The sequence below is a fragment of the Tripterygium wilfordii genome, chromosome 23 (genome assembly GCF_013401445.1).
Source record: "Tripterygium wilfordii isolate XIE 37 chromosome 23, ASM1340144v1, whole genome shotgun sequence".
Lineage (NCBI taxonomy): Eukaryota > Viridiplantae > Streptophyta > Magnoliopsida > Celastrales > Celastraceae > Tripterygium > Tripterygium wilfordii.
This window is the reverse complement of record NC_052254.1, coordinates 823,916-842,468: the sequence shown is the minus strand read 5'-3', so window position 1 is coordinate 842,468 and position 18,553 is coordinate 823,916. Positions and strand designations below refer to the sequence as shown.

The 18,553-nt window shown below is 37.8% G+C and overlaps 3 protein-coding genes across 6 annotated transcripts; 2 read left to right on the top strand and 1 right to left on the bottom strand.

Moving 5' to 3' along the window:
- Window positions 1–521: 521 nt before the first annotated feature.
- Window positions 522–3,906, top strand: LOC119993477. 3 transcript variants are annotated; one of them, XM_038840631.1, is made up of 4 exons: window positions 522–1,091; window positions 1,320–1,446; window positions 1,501–1,642; window positions 2,095–3,906. In XM_038840631.1, exons 2-4 carry the CDS (start codon window positions 1,435–1,437, stop codon window positions 3,369–3,371), a joined length of 1,431 nt encoding a protein of 476 aa, XP_038696559.1. In that variant the 5' UTR covers window positions 522–1,091; window positions 1,320–1,434; the 3' UTR covers window positions 3,372–3,906. The 3 variants fall into 3 exon arrangements, with proteins under 3 accessions (XP_038696559.1, XP_038696562.1, XP_038696561.1); XM_038840634.1 differs by lacking the exon at window positions 1,320–1,446 and having other exon boundaries at window positions 522–1,137; XM_038840633.1 differs by lacking the exon at window positions 1,320–1,446 and having other exon boundaries at window positions 523–1,091.
- Window positions 3,907–5,208: 1,302 nt separating this feature from the next.
- Window positions 5,209–6,639, top strand: LOC119993454 (zinc finger protein ZAT4). Its single transcript, XM_038840607.1, has one exon. It carries the CDS (start codon window positions 5,209–5,211, stop codon window positions 6,637–6,639), a length of 1,431 nt encoding a protein of 476 aa, XP_038696535.1.
- Window positions 6,640–9,124: 2,485 nt separating this feature from the next.
- LOC119993536 (alpha-1,4 glucan phosphorylase L isozyme, chloroplastic/amyloplastic) lies at window positions 9,125–16,851 on the bottom strand. 2 transcript variants are annotated; one of them, XM_038840705.1, is made up of 16 exons: window positions 16,593–16,851; window positions 15,636–15,874; window positions 15,441–15,542; window positions 15,046–15,222; window positions 14,642–14,917; window positions 14,156–14,427; window positions 13,931–14,048; window positions 13,619–13,855; window positions 13,337–13,519; window positions 13,069–13,221; window positions 12,178–12,306; window positions 11,593–11,829; window positions 11,017–11,093; window positions 10,364–10,550; window positions 9,964–10,164; window positions 9,125–9,526 (listed from the first exon to the last, which is right to left on the bottom strand). In XM_038840705.1, the coding sequence occupies exons 1-16, from the start codon at window positions 16,810–16,812 to the stop codon at window positions 9,410–9,412; spliced, it is 2,925 nt and encodes a 974-aa protein (XP_038696633.1). In that variant the 5' UTR covers window positions 16,813–16,851; the 3' UTR covers window positions 9,125–9,409. The 2 variants fall into 2 exon arrangements, with proteins under 2 accessions (XP_038696633.1, XP_038696632.1); XM_038840704.1 differs by having other exon boundaries at window positions 13,337–13,855.
- Window positions 16,852–18,553: the final 1,702 nt, after the last annotated feature.

Here is an 18,553-nt window from a genome sequence, read left to right as displayed (position 1 = left end):
TGCACACCAAAAGATAATGACTACAAGTTTCACCGTTTAAAAAAAAAGATGTCAAATGCTAATTCACTCAAGAATGATCAAGTCGGCTAAAGATGAAGATGCATGATCCTTTTTTTTTGAAATATTGTTGAGAAATATGTTTTTCTCTGGAATTGAACATTGGACACACATATATCTAACCTAATTGATTGCCAACCAAACCACCTCTTATTGGTATGCATGATCCAATTGCGATTCTTTACATTTTGAATAACAAAATGGTAAATCTATAAAGTAATCACTTAAGATGATTTTTATTATAAAATTGTTCCTAAATATATGAAGTTATATAAATATAATAATTAGTTTACACATTAAGCCTTTTGTATCCGTCCACGTGTCATCTTGGTAAAAATTACAGGACAGCGGGGTTAACACTTAACAGACTCGTTGCCAGATATGTCCTCCAAGAAGTCCAAGATCCCAGAATCACAGGTGGCATCTGCTGTAATTATCAACAAAATCTTGACTTTTTCGGAAATTCATGTGTTGAGCCTTTGAGGACGAAAAGCTTTTCCATCTTCGGATCACCGAACAAGGCGAACATCCCCCCTTTTTCGAAGGTTTTTATAAATGGTGCCCTAACTTTACCAATTCCGGCCCACAATTTCTAACGCAAATTTTGTTCATTTTGATCCAAAATTCTTCAGATCTCTTATTAAGCTCCTTGATTTGATCTGCTATTTTTTCAATTCGACCTATTCTCTGTCGATCGATTCCAATTTTGTTCGTCGTTGTGGCCTGGATTCGGTTATTGGATTAGGGCTTCGAAGATCTTTGTAAGGATCTTCGATTTCGAGAGGGGTTCGCTTGATATTAATCTAAGATTTTATATTTATCTACGTTTTGATGATTATTTTATTGATTTTTTCAAAAATTTGACAATTTGTTGCTACTCTTTTATCATTTTTGTATTTTTTAAATTTCTTCCCTTGTTTTAAGAATTCTTGTATCTCTAATTTTTTTTCCGTCTGAGACAAGTTTGAATTCTTTCGCATTATCGTTTTCGTCCAGTCTGTGCTGCTTTCAATTTCCCGGCGACGGTTTTGCGGGTAAGAACACGTTCCTGTTAGCTGACCTTGTCTAGTATGGAATTAGGTACTTGGTCTTACTTCATGGATTTTGCTTATTTTTATTGGCTATCTATCTTTATTTTTATTGTAAGTTGGCTGGCATTTATATGGTGATACGAAGGATGATGCAAAGTAAAGCTTTTCTTTTAAATACTGATATGCTGTTTTCTGTCAGTTTTAAGAATAGTTTAAATTGGACTTTATTAGGTTAAGAATCCATGTCAATGGCTGTAAGATTAAAGCAGTTGCATGCTTGGGACCACCCAGCTGCACAGGATAGGGGTGGGGAGGAGTTACATTGGAAGATACATTGTTTCTCCTTATGGTTTTGGAGGTGTAAATTCTGTTGGTTTGACTTGTTGGTCAATTTGTCTTGTGCATGCTGCAGGTGAGTATGGTTCATAAACGGCCTTTTGGTGACGATAATTCTCTTGATGTTGTTTGTAAATACGCAAGACAAGGGGAGCATCCCGGTGAGCTTGGTTCGACTGTTCCTTCTAGTGAAGCTCCCCATGAAGGTCAAGCATCAGGTAATTATAGGTGATAGTGCCACTAATATAGAAGAACTAGGTGATGGTGCATCGAGCCATGAGTTTCTATTCTCTTCAAAAAAATTTCCCCATATACAGTGCTTCTGTTTTGTTCCTTTTGATCATATTTTCTGTTCTATTAAATAAGCACATAGTGACTTCCTTGAAGTGTGAGCTCAACTTATCTGAACTTACGTAAAACGTAGGAAGTAGCATTTATTTGAGTTTGTCCTTTATAAGCATGAACAATGCTGACTTTCTTGTTCTATGTTCTGGTTATTTGAAGCTCACAGTTTAACAACACATGAACTCTCAGAGTTGAGCAGTCCAAATTGCTCAACTCTTTCATATTAGTATGTTCACTCAGACTTTCATTCTGTAGTTTATGTAGTCGTATATTCTATTTGTTTACTTCTAATAACTGACCAAATTTCAACCCGGCAATTATGCAGGTGCAGGCTTCTATACTAAGCTTCAAGATGAAGGGATTCTTGGAAGTGCCCCGGTTCCTACAATTCCAGATGGCACTGACAGGGAATTGGAAAATAGTTCTGCTCGTATTTCACATTTCTTTCTGGTTAATAGCAGAGTTCCCAAGTCAGATGCAGCACTACATCTATCGTTTTTTCCAGAATTTTTGGAACATGGACACAAGCTAAGGGCTTTAATTCAGTCAGATGAGATCTTTTCATCTGTTGTAGATCATCCTCCTCAGATTTCTATTGGAGCAGAGCATCAAGCTTATGTTCCAGAGTGGGGCTCACAGGATTGGACGAGCTCCTCTGATAAGGTAGATGGATCAGATCCTCAAGGTCCTGTTGCACAAGCTCTTGATGATGATGATGAAGGTAGCATGGAGAAGCTGATGGGAACTTGTATCATTCCTATGCCTGAACTGGAAGCATCAGCAAGTTGTTACCCTCAAGATGGAGGAACAAAAAGCGATTGTAAGTGCATTGATAGGGGTTCTATCAGATGTGTGAGACAACATGTCGTGGAAGCAAGACAGAAACTCAAGGACAATCTTGGACCTGAGATATTTGAGGAACTAGGGTTTTGTGATATGGGGGACGAGGTAGCGAAGAAATGGACTGAAGAGGAAGAGGAAAGATTCCATGAGGTTGTCCTTTCTAATCCAGAATCTCTAGGTAAAAACTTTTGGGACCATTTCTCTGCTGTTTTTCCTTCCCGAACAAAGAAGGACATCGTCAGCTATTATTTCAATGTCTTTATGCTTCGCAAACGTGCTGAGCAGAACCAATTTGACCCAGAAAACATTGATAGTGATAATGATGAGTGGCAACAAAGTGTAGTTGGAGTAGTGGAAGAAGATGAAGACTCTGTGGTGGAATCTCCAACTATTCAAGATTCTGCTGCTTATTCGCAGGACCCTGCAGGGCATTGCCATGGAAATATCGAGGATGAGGATGAAAATGAAACTTCTAATGATGGTGCTGATATTGGTGCTCATCAAATCACATACAATGAAGACTATGAGGAAAATGTTGAAGATATTGGAGTTTCAAATGTTGGGGTTTCTGCTGGTGATGGTGGTGATGATGGTTGTTTGCATTTTGGTAATTTTAAACAAAGAAATGGTGATAATAATGATATTGAAGATGACTCATGCACTTCGTTTGAGTTTCAGCAAGACAAGGTTGATTGCGGTCGTGCTTCTGACATAGGAACAAATGCAAAACAGTTCAATCAGGAGCGATATGGTGGGTGACTACATGTTTGTTCTGGTTTGTTTGTAAATGTGGCTAGCTTTACATGTTTGGATGTTAATTTGACATGTGAAAGGAGTTGATCTTATTACTGATTGCCTTTGGAAAGTAGAGAATTACAGAGGAAGCTTTTAGAGCAGACACTGGCAAAACTACCACTTACGGCTGGTGAATGCAGAGAATTAAAGGCCTTTGAGTATAAAATTCTGCAGATGTTTTTAAAATGTGTTCCAAGGGGGGTGCCATTGCACCAATGTAAAGTAGTTTGTTGAACTTGGTTGATGTCCTTGGTGTTGTCAAAGAAACTCCTGGGAACTTTAATTCAGCTACAGGTAGCAATAACATTCATGCAGGACACGAGTCGAGTTGTTTATGTTCTCTGGATGAGTACTAGGGAAAATAAAGATATATCGGCCTCATGTCGACCGGGTTGAAGGCGGGTTCTTCAGTGGAGTCTCAAATTGTAGGGTTTTCCTGGGGTAATGTACTAATGTTTGCTACTTGACATGAAAATTTGTCTTCTACTTTTCGTGTCCAGGGCAACCTTACTTGTATGCATTTCCTGAATTTTTTTTGAATTTTAAGCTGGGATGACCAAATGAACTATTTGGATTTCAGTGACCCTTGGCTGGTCTTTTTCCCTTGGAGCAGGGAGAAAACCCAGTTTGCTCCAAGAAGCATCAATTTTGGTTATACTTAAAATAGATCCAGACCACACAGTTTGGGTGTTAATCAAAGGTAGTAAAAGGACTCCAGGGACCCGTTGAAATTTTCAATCCAAATATATTGCTGGTCCAAATGGATTTGTTCTTATTTGGCCATCATTATTAGTATTTAGATATAGAAAATGTGTTTCCAATGTTAGAGGAGGTGGATTTTATCATTTTACTTATAAACTACTCGAAAGGTTTCATAATCAAATAAAAAACAATACTCCTAGTATTTTAAAGCAAAAGATTTCACAATAACACAACGGGGCATAATAACAGAGAACTGCTTTCACTCGTCAATCCAGTCTTTGAAAGCAGTTGTTAATTGATCCTTTCAAGCACTGAAGAAACTTTGAGCCAGAATTGCTTGGAACTAACCTCTCATGCTGTGGGTTGGGAACAGCTGGTTTCAGTCTGCAGACACAAAGCATTACACAATGATGGAAGAATCCAGACCGTTCGATGGTTATACTACTAAGTCTGACATTTTCTTTTGCCCTTCTCTTAATGTTTTTGCCATAAATGACGTAAACTAGTTTCCCTGCAATTACGATCTTGCCCAGGAGAGTATCTTCCATGAACTGTAGCGAGTTTAGAACATTTTTTACACGAGGCATTGCCCCACTGGTTCCTGCTACTATATGGCTTTGCTTCCATGCAAGGACTCCTTCCATATATGGCCTCAACCTTGGAAAGAGAGGGTTTTCTTTAGAGAGACAAAACAGATCACGTCTCTGTTGTCTTTCATTTTGTGACAATTCGTTCTCATTAGCATCAGCAAGTAGTACTCTCTGATATCTTTCTTTCACATTTCCAGTAACCTCAAATAGAGCGAATAGAGCAGAGACCCAGTGGCGATTTGGGTTTTGTACTGGCCCCAGATCTTGTTCTTGCTTATCAAGAATACAAAACCGAACATGGGTTCCTGGAATTTTACCTGAATTCTGGTTCTTTATGATCTGGGTCTTCTTCACCGAAACCTTTTCTTTGAGTTTCCTCTTCTGTTCTCGGCGGACTGTGACAGAAAAAGACTAATTGATCATTTTGCCAAGAAAGTTGTGGTTTTTTCTGGGTATTGTCGTCTTGATACCTTCATTTTGTCTCGTTTTGGATTGGGGATTCAAGTGTAATGGAAGAAGATCAAGCACAAAGGCATATTTACAGGTTGTGCAACAAGAGTTTCTCAAGTGGAAAGGCATTGGGGGGTCACATGAGGGTTCATGATGCTCTGAATCCTGTCGAAGAAGAGGTAAAACTGAATAAATGCAAATTGGGTTTTGAGGTCAAGGAGAATTCTGGTTATGGGTTGAGAGAGAATCCAAGAAAATCTTCGAAATTCGCAAGCTTGAACAGCACTGCACCTTCAATTGAAGAAAGGGTTTGCGGAATGTGTGGCAGAGAGTTCATGTCATTAAGAGGTCTCTCTGGCCACATGAGGATGCACAAAAAGGATCGTACAGTCTCCAAAGACACAAGGACCAGTTCAAGATGCAATCTTTTTGTGGAGAGCTTATGGGAATCTGAGGCTGTGAATCTGGTAAGAAGGGGATCGAATAGATTGAGGTCCAAGATGAGTTCGAATTCGTCTCTATCTAGCTTGAATGGATCATATTCTGATACTGAAACTGTGGACAACTTGGACAAGGCGGCTAATTGTTTGATGATGATGTCCAGGGGTGTACACAATTGGGGTGAATTGGTTTCAGGTTGTGAGTTCAAAGGTAATAATTCTGAGTCTTTTAAGCTTAAATCATCCTTCGAAAACAAGCAAATTGCTACGGATGGAAATGCCATTTTTGATGGGGTTAGGCCTCCTGAAAGGAAGAAACATAAAGTAGAGAAATCAGATCCCAAATTGTATGAGGAACCTGAGATTGAGAAGGTAATTCATGATGGAAGGAAATGCAGCTCCACTACAGTTGAATCTAGTGACCAGTTGATGGATGATATTGATTTGAATGTTACTGGTTTGGAATCCATGAAATTGGGGAAAAATTCTGGCAGGAAGAAAACACCTTATCGCAGGAAATGTATTTCTCCAGATTCTGAAATCTTTGATGATTCAGGAAGGAGGGATGAATTTCAATGTAATTACTGCGATAAGGTGTTTCGTACTTGCCGGGCTCTTGGAGGTCACCAAACCCTCCATCGAAAGCAAAAAAGCATTGTCGCAATGGAGGTAGATAACTGCTCTGGAAACAGGCTCGGTGACTGTGTGCCTGAAACATATGTGAACGCCAAGCTCGCTGAACTTAAAGGCACTGAGGATTCAATGGAGCAAGAGATAGTTGGTGTGATTTTGATGAATAAGGGGTCAGTAGATAGTAATGTTCACAACTGCCCAATATGCTTTAAGGAATTTGCATCAGGCCAAGCTCTAGGAGGCCACAAGAGAGTTCATTCTGCTAAGAATTCTGGGACTAGCAAAGAACAGATAGCTCAGAAGAAGCAAGACCTGTCAGATATGTCCAGTATGTTGGACCTTAATATGCCGGCCATGCCTCAGGAGGAGGACAGTGACAATGGTGGCTCGGAAACCACCTCAAGAATGAGCGAGTAATGTACGGACAACATTGAGGAGGTGGTGCATATATAGCTTCTATGGAGCTAAGCAGTGTACAGATAACAAGGTGGATTTAGTTCAGGACTGAAGTCCAAGGCATTCTGAGGTAGAAATTCTGTTCACAGATAGAAATTCAATTTTTTTTTTCTTCTAGATACACACAGTGCAATTCTTATGATGCATCTGATTCATTTGGGTACCTTTTCATTTTACTCTCTTGTTTTAGTCTCAAGAATCACAATTGTTGCGAAAGGATTCACTGATACGGTTAGTTTGAGTGACTCTGATACTTTAGTCGAATAATTTGTACCTGAAGTTCTTGTGCAGTGTATCAATAATAGTACCATTTGTGCAGAATATAATTTCTGTTCTTGCTGGAATTCCCTGTGTTATTAGAACTGCAATGGTTTGGATTTAGTTGAATGGTGGTTGACATGGTTTCGGAATCCTCATTCAGCATCAAGTCGGATACTACTCTCAACGCCGGCTAAGAAAGCTTGATAGCTGATACATATTGCAGATGCTATATTCTTTTCTTGCTGTCTACTTGTTTAGAGATCAATGCATGAACAGTTTACTGCTTGGTTGTTAGCTTTTTTCAACTCAAACATGGTGGAATGACCGACCCTCCTGTAGTGTGGTTGATATGATGAGAGGCTAATGGAGTCTCTTGAAGTCCCTTATACCAGTCTGTCCCATATCAGAATGAAGTATGTTAACTGAAATGGGGGTTAGGGGTAGCTTTCAGGCAACTGAAAACTAACCTTACTTCTGCTCCCCGCTTTGACTGATGTTAGCCTGTCACTTTCAGCCACCATATGCAAACATGATTGGCTCCTCTAAGATATCATTGCTAGGGCAGATGGAATGGCCATTAATCAGTCTAGGTAAGTCATAGTCTCTTATTTCCAGCCAACTCGACCACTCTTGGTGAGCTTTCCCTACCTTATTATGTATGGCAAGTGCTTGCATTTTTATTGCTTGTGAATATGTTTGCCAAGGTCGAGAGTTCAAGCAAGCTGGGAGTATTTCTCTAGTCTCGTGAGTTTTAGGCTCACTTCCGAGGAGGGGTTAGGAACTTAGGAGCTTCATTTTCACCTATATGGACTTCAACCCAATTTTACTTTATCGCCAACGTGGTGCGGACTGTTTTAACGGTTCAAAATTTACGTCTACTCAACCATTCGAAGAGCATGCTGAGTTGGATGGTTGCTCAGTTTAAAAAAAAATCTGCTTGCATAGTTGCATCTTTTGATTCAGCTAGGTCTGCTGAAGGGTATTTAATGATTGTACACTATTCTATTCTATCTCTTGATCTGGACCATGTGCATGAACTAGTGGACAACGTGACATTGTGTTTCTCAGAATCATTTGGGTGATAGCTGATGGTGAATTTTTCGGGATCAAATCGTATATGAACTCAGAATCATTTTGGGTGATAGTTATGGTAAATTTTTTTTGAGACCAAATCGTATGATTCAGAAAGTTTTAATTTGATTCTCATTAGGAGCAATATTTTTGTGACCACACGTTGGGCTTTGACCAAACTAATCATGTCATTGGGTGAAAAATTTCTATGCGTATAAGCATGACGGCCCGAATTTATGCTCATATTTAAAATTCAAAAGATAAACTTGTATGACAACCTGATGAGTGACCCAAAAGTCGGTAACCCGATAATTATTAACATGGTTACCAGACTGGGTTCTCATCTCTAAAAAAATTATTGGGTTGGATCAGATCCGATCCGATAACTTAAAACCTAGTCCGATGTACACCCCTAATTGCTTGCTAGGACATGAAATCAAAATGGCACTAGTAGGCTAGGTTAGGAAACAAAGCAGATAGAGCCAAAACTATTTCTTTGTGGGCTTTTGAAATCCTACTATCTTCGGCCTATAGATTGCTAGATGCTGGGCTGAGTGATCCAGGACCCAGTACCCAAATAATAAGTCCAAAATGTCATCCTTAGTGAGCTTTAAAATTGTCCAATATTTGGCCCATCCATGCCATTTACCGGCCCAAGGAATCGAGTTCTTGTCAAGCATAAAATTGAACTTGCATTTGCGTTATTGTGCGCAAGAAACTAGAGAGGGGCAAATAGCACATTAAAATATGGTTGTCCAACCAACAAAAGTTATCGAATTGGCTGGAGACAAATATTTCAAATGAAATATTAATCTTTCCATGTTAATACCTTGTGATATTGCAAGAGATTGGAATGGTTCAATACTCAATATTTACATTGAATTTTTCAAAAAGGTTCGTGGGCAACTTAAATCAACAAAACAATAGAGGCATTTCAAAGCGACACGGGAAAAGGAATTTCCGCTCAATCATGCAATCAAGACTATACAAAATAACTGAAAATATCCTCTTTTTTTCTTTTTAGATTGAATGGAAAAATCAAATGTAGCTTCTCAATCACAAAAGCAAAAATTCAAGACAAAAAATTCAAGACAAATCGAGATCATTAACTGTGTGAATTCATGAACGATTCTTTGGCTATTTTCATATAAATAACTCATTGTTGTCATCATTCGAGTCCTTAGATAGACAACATGAGTACGAGAAAATCAACCGAAATTCAATACGTGTAATCGTTTCCGCCACAAATAACTCATTGTATTATTTAGAATACACTAATTTTATTCCGCTGATAAAAAAAAAAGATACATTCCAGTCCAGCAGCATACTTTATTTAGGAAAAGAAATGGAGAAAAGGGGGGGGAAAGGCCGGACCATGCTACATACACCGATAACACGATTATGGCAATCGAACAGGCTTAATGTTCCATACATCTTTGGCATATTCATGGATTGTTCTGTCACTGCTAAACTTGTATGAACCTGCCGTATTCAGGATTGACATTCTTGTCCATCCCTGCCACAGCATAAAAAGCCAAAAGGGCAAAAAATGACTTCAAAAAGTTAATGAACAAAATAAAAGGGCTGCATTTTTTCAAAACGAAAATGTTAAGGATCCTTGTGTTTTTCGTCCCATCTATCACAAATGTTGAGATGTATGCACATGATCCATATGAAATCGTGTGCGTCCATCTCAACATTTAGAATAGATGAGACAAAAAAACACTGAGATCCATAGGATTGCTGTTTTCAAAATGTCTGAAATCTCACAAGTGACTGGAAACCAAAAACTCACTAATCTGCGAGCATCAAATTCAACAAATGTTGCAATGCATGAGCAAACTTGGACAATACTATATTACTATGGATAAGGTGGCAAAACTTGAGAAAATTTACGCTCAAGACTCGAACACCATGGCAACAAAAAAATTGCATGCATAGTATATTAATCACCTTTTGGTCTCGATAAGCCTCATCGACCTTTTCTTGGCATTCTATGTAGCTTGGGAAGTCCTTGCCCACGAGGAAATAGTCTGCACGACCATAACCTTCATTTCCTTCCAATGAACCCATCAACTCATCATAGTTGTAAGGACCAAAAACTCCACTTCTAACAAATTCCTTGACTTCTTCGAAACGTGGGTCTGGAATGAACTACATAAACGCAGCAAACTGGGTCAAAGTTAAGTGAATGCGCAATCTGATAAAGAAAGATTAATCTGACAGATTAATATTTGTCCACCAAAGGTCCAAAGCATTCTGTTTTATGACCAGGTAGCTAGATCCCATTATGACTCGTGAGTTCACAGCAAAACCTTAAATGAAAAATATCAAGTTGGTTCGTAAAGCATACTTTCCCCTCAGCTCTCTCCTTCCTCAGCCCCGTTATCTCATGTGCTTTAGCACCAAAGAGAAAAAAGTTGTCTTCTCCAACTTCTTCACGTATTTCAACATTGGCCCCATCCAAGGTCCCAATCAGGATACAGCCATTCATCGCAAACTTCATATTGCTGGTTCCACTAGCCTCCATTCCAGCAGTGCTGCAAGTAAAGGGAGAGCAACAATTGCAAGAACAAAAAACAAAGAACAGTTTCAGTATCACGAAAGCCTTGAAAAGAATCTACAGTCCACTTGTAACTGAGATTCAACCATTCATTTCCTCACAATACCAAGGTTTACTGTATCAATATGATGATGTGATGACAACGCAGGCAACAAATAAATTACTGGCTGGTATTAACCATGCCAAGATGGGTTTCATTTTGTGGTCATTAGAAGGTCCACTACTTCACAAGTCCAACCGTAAGTCTCAAGTTCTTGTTCTTGTCACAAGAACAATGTTTCTCGTATAGCAGTTATAGCATCATTGGGGATGATCCCTTATTTTAAACATCGGGCATTGTTAGTAATGCCTGGTTTTACTCTCCGTTTATCATATCAAAACATTAGAAAATGTACAACACAAGAAGAATTATTTAAAATAACCATAAAATAAAATTGAATTACCTGATATGTTGTGAGAGCTCACTTGCAGGAATTAGCAATTCAGCGACACTTACGTTGTAATCGGGCACAAAGACAACCTAATAATTAAAAAGAAAGAAACTTATGAGCACTCTCATAGAACTTGTAGCGAAAAATTGCCATGCATTAAACAGAAAGTTTAGGGTCCTAATCGTAAGTTATAACTGAGTGCTAAACGACATTCTATGTGACCTATTGTTTAAGTACCAGTTGACAAAGGACAAGTTATCTCATTTGTAATAATATGAACAGATACCATGAGATACTGCAGTAAATACAGCTCATTGCACATGGAACAATACGGGGAACTAAGTTAACACTGGCAATAGTATTTTATCTGGCAGATGACAAACAATATCACATTAAATGATAAAATAGTGATGCACAGACTGGAGGAAAAGAATAGGATAAAATTAGTGGTAACGAGTAAAACCTAGTTACAGAACAAGATATGGCTTACTGCAAGAATCTCTCCTCTCCATCTCTCACCCACACACATAGACAAGCATGCGGATGCCAGCATGTGCACTTATAATAGTGTTTGGTTAAAAGTCATACCTTAAGTAAATCACCTATCTCGGGATCATGATTTACTGTAGTCCCAACATCCGTGATAAATTTAACAATCCTCTTGGCCTGCACATACGTAGCAAAAGCTTTTCCACCAAATATACAAACTCGTGGAACAAAATTTTCTTCTCTCTCAGCAGCACTCATTTCTTTCATCTTCATATACCGATAAACAATTCCCAGAATATTTAACAGTTGTCGCTTGTATTCATGGATGCGCTTCACCTGAATGTGATCAATTATAATGCAGTCTGTTAATACGCAAGATAAGATATTTTAAAATGAACTTTATTTAGTGAGGAATAGGAAAGATTTTAAAATGAACTAGGAAGGTGGGGAATTTTGCTAATGCTGAGTATGCAATTGCAAAACCATTTATCATGTTGATTTTTACTCATCATTAAACTGATCTGATCTCCATAAATGACCATCATTTATTCACAAGAATTTTTGCGTATTTTCTAGGGGCGGTTGTGAAAAGTTTTTAGCCTCACTTCATTGTTAATCATATAAAACTTTGTCTGTTCATTTACAGCTAAATATAACATTTGTTTGTTTGAGAAGGAACATGACCTGGATATCAAACATTGCATCAGGGCTCACTGAATACCCTGTTTTTTGTTTTAGGAATGACACAACCTTCAACTTGTTGTTCCTTTTTACAGCCCTCCAATGGGCTTCGAGTTCCTCATTATCTGCAAACTATAATTCAAACCTCATTATCAGCAGCCTATTATGGTTAGAACACAAAAACAACATGCTGGAGCAACCCACAACGATGTCTAAAAACAGAGCATGCAAAATGAACACAGTGATGCAGAGAGGAATATAGGAAAATATATCTTGTAAGTCACTTCAATACCCATTTCATTTACAATGGTGTCCATGCAGATGCAGTCTGTTGGTGCATACATAATTACAGACACCAATGTTGTAAATGAAAAAGAAATATCCTTCAAACATGAAAAATGAAAAAGGATCTGTTAGTCAAAATTACATTTCTCAATCAAAAATTTTTGTGATAGAAGAAACAAGTCAATAAGTTCTCAATCAGTTCTAAATCAGCAGACAATTTACATTTTCAAGAATGTAAGTTACTTTCAAAGGTGAATTGAAGGGTTCTATCACTATTGCTATTACTAGAATTTCTCACACATTTCCGTTGTTCATGATCAGCCACAAAAAAACACTGTGGAACTACCATATGACGCCAGCAACCACTAGCGTTGACCTTTTATAGTGGTCAACATCAACCTCTAACTCTGGGAAACTGCTATTCAATGTATTGACGACACTAACCAATGTCATTAACTATTTTATCATCATCATCAAAATGATATGCAATAAAATAATGTTCTTTGACAAACGAACAGAACCTTAAAAGTATATTATTTCAGAATCAGTCACACACAATCCACTGTTCCAGATAATTCTACCCACAACAAATTCAACAAGCAGTACTACCTTTCTTAATTCAGCCAGCTTTTCGGTATTTTTGACCCATTCTTCAGTACCAGTCCATTTGGTGATGAGTTTACTCAACTCTGGATTGCAGATATAGATCCATCTTCTTGGTGTGACCCCATTCGTTTTATTTTGAAACTTCTCAGGCCATAGCTGCAAAAATTATAGCACAGAGATCAATGATTCAAGCATTGATCAGGTTATTAAACTCAATGATCAGCATTAAACCAATAGAACTTCAAAGCAACAACCAACATATTTATTTCACCTTGTAAAAGGCATTAAATACTTCGTCCTTCACTATTTCACTATGTATCTCAGCTACTCCATTTACTGCATGCCCACCCACAACACAAAGATTGGCCATACGAACCATCTTCGGGGGCTCTGGCACTGGTTCTGGAACCACCTTTTCTTTTCCCTGAGGGATTTTTCCTTCAACTTCATCTTCCTCAACACAAAGATTGTCCATACGAGCCATCTTCGGGGGCTCTGGCACTGGTTCTGGAACCACCTTCTCTTTTCCCTGAGGGGTTTTTCCTTCCTCTTCCTCTTCCTCTTCCTCTTCCTCTTCCTCTTCCTCTTCCTCGTCAACAAGTTCAATTTCTGCTTCAGTGGCTTCAAGTTCCTCATCTTGAACAGCAATAGGGCTTTCCTTTGGTTTCACAATTATACCTGCAAAGCTTTCAGGCAAATCAACATTCTCTAATATTCTCATCTCCCTCAATTTCTCCTCCAATAATTTGTAATCCTCGGTTCCGTACTCCGAAATAATAGTGCGAATCAGCTATTAAGAAAAAAGACCGGGCATTAGAATAGAGATATAAACTTCAAGAGAAAAATACTTGGGCCGGTGCATTACCTCCTCATCAATCATTTCTATGATCTCAACATGTCGAGGCAGTAATTTCTGCATTAGTTCCAGACTCCATTTCTCCAATGCCTCAGGTAGAACAGTATGGTTTGTATATGCCACCGTTCTAGAAAACAGGGAAAGACCTAAGGAATGTAAGTAACTAAACTTGACTTTGTAATGAGTAAATAATAAATTGATACATGAATGTGAAGCAATCATGGCAAGTAGCACCTTTGAGTAATATTCCAGGCCTCCTTCCAGCTCAAACCTTTGAAATCTATCAATATTCTCATCAGCTCTGGGATGCAAAGTGTGGGATGAGTATCATTCATCTGCACTGCCACCTTCTCTGGGAATTCTTCCCAGTTAATCTTAGCTCCGGATCTTCTCTCAAAACGTGCAATGATATCTTGCAGTGACGCTGAACACAAGGTGTATTGTTGCTTTAAACGAAGGACTTTCCCGTCCTCTGATTCATCCCCAGGATAGAGTACAGAGCAAATCTGACACCAGGATATTGAATTATTAGGGCTATCCTTCTACCAAAGGCACTTGACATTTAACTTAAGACAAGTGCATGCTAAATGATAGTCTTGAGGTCAAGGATGAAAGAAAATGGCTCAAAAATACTATTGCTTATTAAATTTAAGAAGACACATGCAGATACTAGCTAAGATCATTATGAGCAGAAAAAGTATATCAGGTGCCAGTATAAACCTTTTCGGCATTTGCTAAGGCCTCATATGCTTTTGTGTGCTGTCCAGCATTGAAAGCATGTAAGTCAAATTCTTCTGTTGGAACTTTAGTAGACCAGAGTCGTAGGTTAATTGTGGTTTTTGTCTTATATCCAGGTATTGGAACATCATAAGCAACAGCCTGTATATCTTCCCCTCCAATCCAGTGCTGTTTTTCATCTGATCCCAAAACAACCTTGCCGTAGAACTTCACAGGATACGCGACATCATTTCTCACTATTTCCCAAGGGTTGCCCATCTACAAGGAGAAATCATAATAACTTGAAAGGTGAAAAGGTCATATAAGACAAGATATGACGCTGCCAACCATTTTGAGACAGCTAAATGTGATGAAAGTGAATGGGAACGAACGGGAAGCAGGCATACCTCGAGCCAATCTTCAGCAATTTCTTCCTGACCTTCTTTTGTAATTAGCTGTTTAAATAAACCATACTTATACCGAAGTCCGTAACCCCATGCTGGGTAATCTAATGTCGCCAAAGAATCCAAAAAACAGGAAGCAAGACGCCCAAGACCCCCATTTCCAAGTGCCGCATCAGGCTCCTATAATTGATTAACAATAAATTTAGCCACCTAAATCCATACACACCAAGAGGTTGTGTGCATACATACCCAACAACACACATATAGAAGGAAAGAGTCACTTCTGTCACTAAAATCTGTGAAGGATTGAGAGGAAAAAAAAGGAAGTAGAAACCATAGCGCAATGTTGCATTTAAAAAAAAAGAGTAATTCCTTATCTTCAAGGGTTCATAAATTACCTGGCAAGCCACGCTCTCTAGATTGTGTCCAAGCTTGCTCAAAGCCTCTGCATAAGCACCGGTAAGCTCTAAATTACCAGTTGCATTCAAAAGTGCTCTACCCTACAAACATGGAGCATTATGAAACTCATTAGTAATTGCATTACAATGATGAATAACCAATTGTTGAAACAGGGAGACAAGGGCATGACAAACCTGTAGAAACTCCATTGATAGATAATATGCCTGTTTTACATTCAACTTTTCATAGTAATCATATGTTGCATTCCAATTGATAATTAAAGCATCACGAACACTTTGTGCAGTTGCAAAGAAGGCCTTTGGAAGCTCAAATCTCTCTGGAGAAAACAATGGAGTGAATTGTGCATGGTACTTGATACTTGAGGCAATGGATGAAGCATCTGGAGGGAATGGGATCGGATTGCTAAGAGCATCTGTACCAAAATACAAAGGATAAAAACTAATGCAGTATCAGATGTTGAAATCATTGTGCTTTGGAGCATTCATTGAATTGTCAAGAATATTAATTTTGATACATGAGAATTACTTTTTACTTCCTTTTTCTTTTTCAATAAGATGACGTATTAATTCAACTGATTATGAGTTTTTAATCTTTCTCAATGACAACATTGGCATACAAGAGTCCTTGCGATCCCAATAGTCCTAGCATCTTTGTTCTCCAGCGTGAGGATCAAAATGCTTTTACCTTAACTAAAATTAGACACAACATGTAAACTACTAGCTATCTTAACTAAAATCCGACTATCAGGTCACTGCATCTGCTTTCCTGTTACAATAATGATTGTCCCGCTAGAAGTCAAAGTCTACAAGTCCCCTTCCTCTTCCTTCACTGCAAAGTTGTAATAAATTGAAATATCATTGCCTTTTTCGATTCTATCCTACATGAATAAATTTTTAACTATATTACAACATTGGTTCATGAATCTATAAATTAAACCAATGCCAATCAAACATCAAATTCATACTTTATGCCACAGCATTGTAAACACATTGATTTCAATATCCAAACCTTTCTGAAATACAAGAACGCAACACAAATTAACACCTCAAACTCACAAAGAGAAAGAATATGTAATCACGAATCAACAACAAAAAACAGTATATAACATTACAGTAAGAAGAAGATCACACCTTCTTCGGTAATCGAATCCTGCAACTTCTGCTTAGGCTCACTTGATACACTCTTCACTACAAGAGACCTCCTTGAAATCGAAGTCCGGAAGAAGAACAGCCTCGATTTGCCGCCTCTCGAACCGAAATCAATGAATCTGGATAGTTGCGAAGGAGAAGAAGAAGAGCACGGGGAGGCACCCGCTCTTGCCGGAATTACAGAGAAATTCAAGGTCGCCATATTCGCGCTAGTTAAGATGCAGAGAATGAGTGAGTGAGATTCACTACACAACGCGTATTTATTTATCTATTTATTCACTGTAGACTATGCAAAATATGAATATGCATCGTCGATCGCCTGATTTGTACGTGGCTCTTAACTATTGGACAATCTATCACAGTCAATGGGGCTAAATGACGGAAATAACCTTGTCCTCAGTCAACAAGAGTTCTGATTGGTTACAAATTAAACGACTCCAGAAATTGTAGGAGTGTTTGACTGTACGGAACTTTTCCTCCTGGAAAAGTTGCTCTGCTACACGACAAAAATGTGAGGAAGGAAAATAGTATTATTTTATTTGGCGCCATGTTTATGGTAAGTGAATGTAGACCGTCCATCTGGACGGATTTCGTCCGCTTGTGGGGCCAGCCAGATATACGATATTTCGGTGAGGAAGAATGGCCGTGCAATGGGGAAGCACGTGATATTTTTATTTTTTGTTATTGATATATTATTATTATATTTACGGTTTAAATTGCTAGATGTCTTAATTTGTCTTGTATTTTTCAGCTTTCGAATCATCGTTACTTTAATTTTACAGTAATGCTAGGTAGTCTATAGTAATAGCTCATGAGAGCCTAAGTCTCTTAAACGAAATTTTAAAACGTTTTAACTCTTAAAATATATGTTAAATTTTTTAAAAAAATTACATATTCAGAATCGACGTATAAAACTCTTTCTAACAATATAGATTCATTGTCGATGAGTATTATTGGGTAAATCTTAATTCCATTGTTTTTTTGAATGAAATTTTATAAACAAATGAATTCAAAAGTAAAACAATGAATTATAAACTGTGCTTTAAAAAAAATAGAATTTATATTAAAATAATAAATTTTGGACGATGAATTATGGGATAAAAGAGTGAAAATAAAACTATTCTATTGATTAAATCAATGGAATAAACCTGTTGGATTCCCATAGGTTACCAAACAGATGGACTACATGTCATTTTCATTAATTTTCTATTCTTCTATCTATTGATTGATTATGGCACCGATATGTTGCTCCTTTGGTGTTGTTTGTTGTTATATGATAATGCAAATAAAGAAAAAAAATAAAATAGATCATTCGCGCCTTTACACAAAAGTTTGAGGTTGATTATATGATTTTACTCCGTGTATTTGTTTTCATCGTTTATTTCTATTTATGATCGTACTTTCATCATGTGCTATTGAATTCATCTTCTTTATTACTACTTGAAGACATTTTTTTTTAGTTTTCTCTTCAGCTTATACTATCTCCTATACAAATTCTCTTGATTCTCCTCATCATCTTGAAGGGTTTTCTCTCAATTTATCTTCGATTGTTGTTACTCTTACCTTAGATATAATAATCTCATTTTTTTTATTCTATCTTCCCTCGCGTGATTATACATCATCAACCATTTTTCCTACAAGCATAAACCGTAGCACTAGAATTTATTCCGAGATGGGGCAGAGAATCGGCTAATTGATTGTTGATCCTAAGATCTTGGAGAAGAAGGATGGCTGATTCCACACATATTCCACATGGAGCCTGCAGGGCAATCCTTTTAACTTGAAAATCCAAAACAATAATAAGAGTATCCCCTTCTACAATGAAATTTTGAAAATGTAGCCAAAAATGGAAGATCCTGCTTCAGCAAATAAGCTCCCTCCCACCGAAGAGATATTCTTGTAGCTTGAGGCTAAGATTCTGTCCATTGAATTCCTAATAACCG

Coding starts and splice junctions, on each gene's coding strand:
- LOC119993477 (XM_038840631.1), top strand. Junction 1,643..2,094: donor CCATGAAGGTCAAGCATCAG/GTAATTATAGGT, acceptor GCAATTATGCAG/GTGCAGGCTTCTATACTAAG.
- LOC119993454 (XM_038840607.1), top strand. CDS start 5,209: ATGGAAGAAGATCAAGCACAAAGGCATATTTACAGGTTGTGCAACAAG.
- LOC119993536 (XM_038840704.1), bottom strand. CDS start 16,812: ATGGCGACCTTGAATTTCTCTGTAATTCCGGCAAGAGCGGGTGCCTCC. Junction 15,543..15,635: donor TATCAATGGAGTTTCTACAG/GTTTGTCATGCC, acceptor CCATGTTTGTAG/GGTAGAGCACTTTTGAATGC. Junction 9,527..9,963: donor AGGCTTATCGAGACCAAAAG/GTGATTAATATA, acceptor ATGCTGTGGCAG/GGATGGACAAGAATGTCAAT.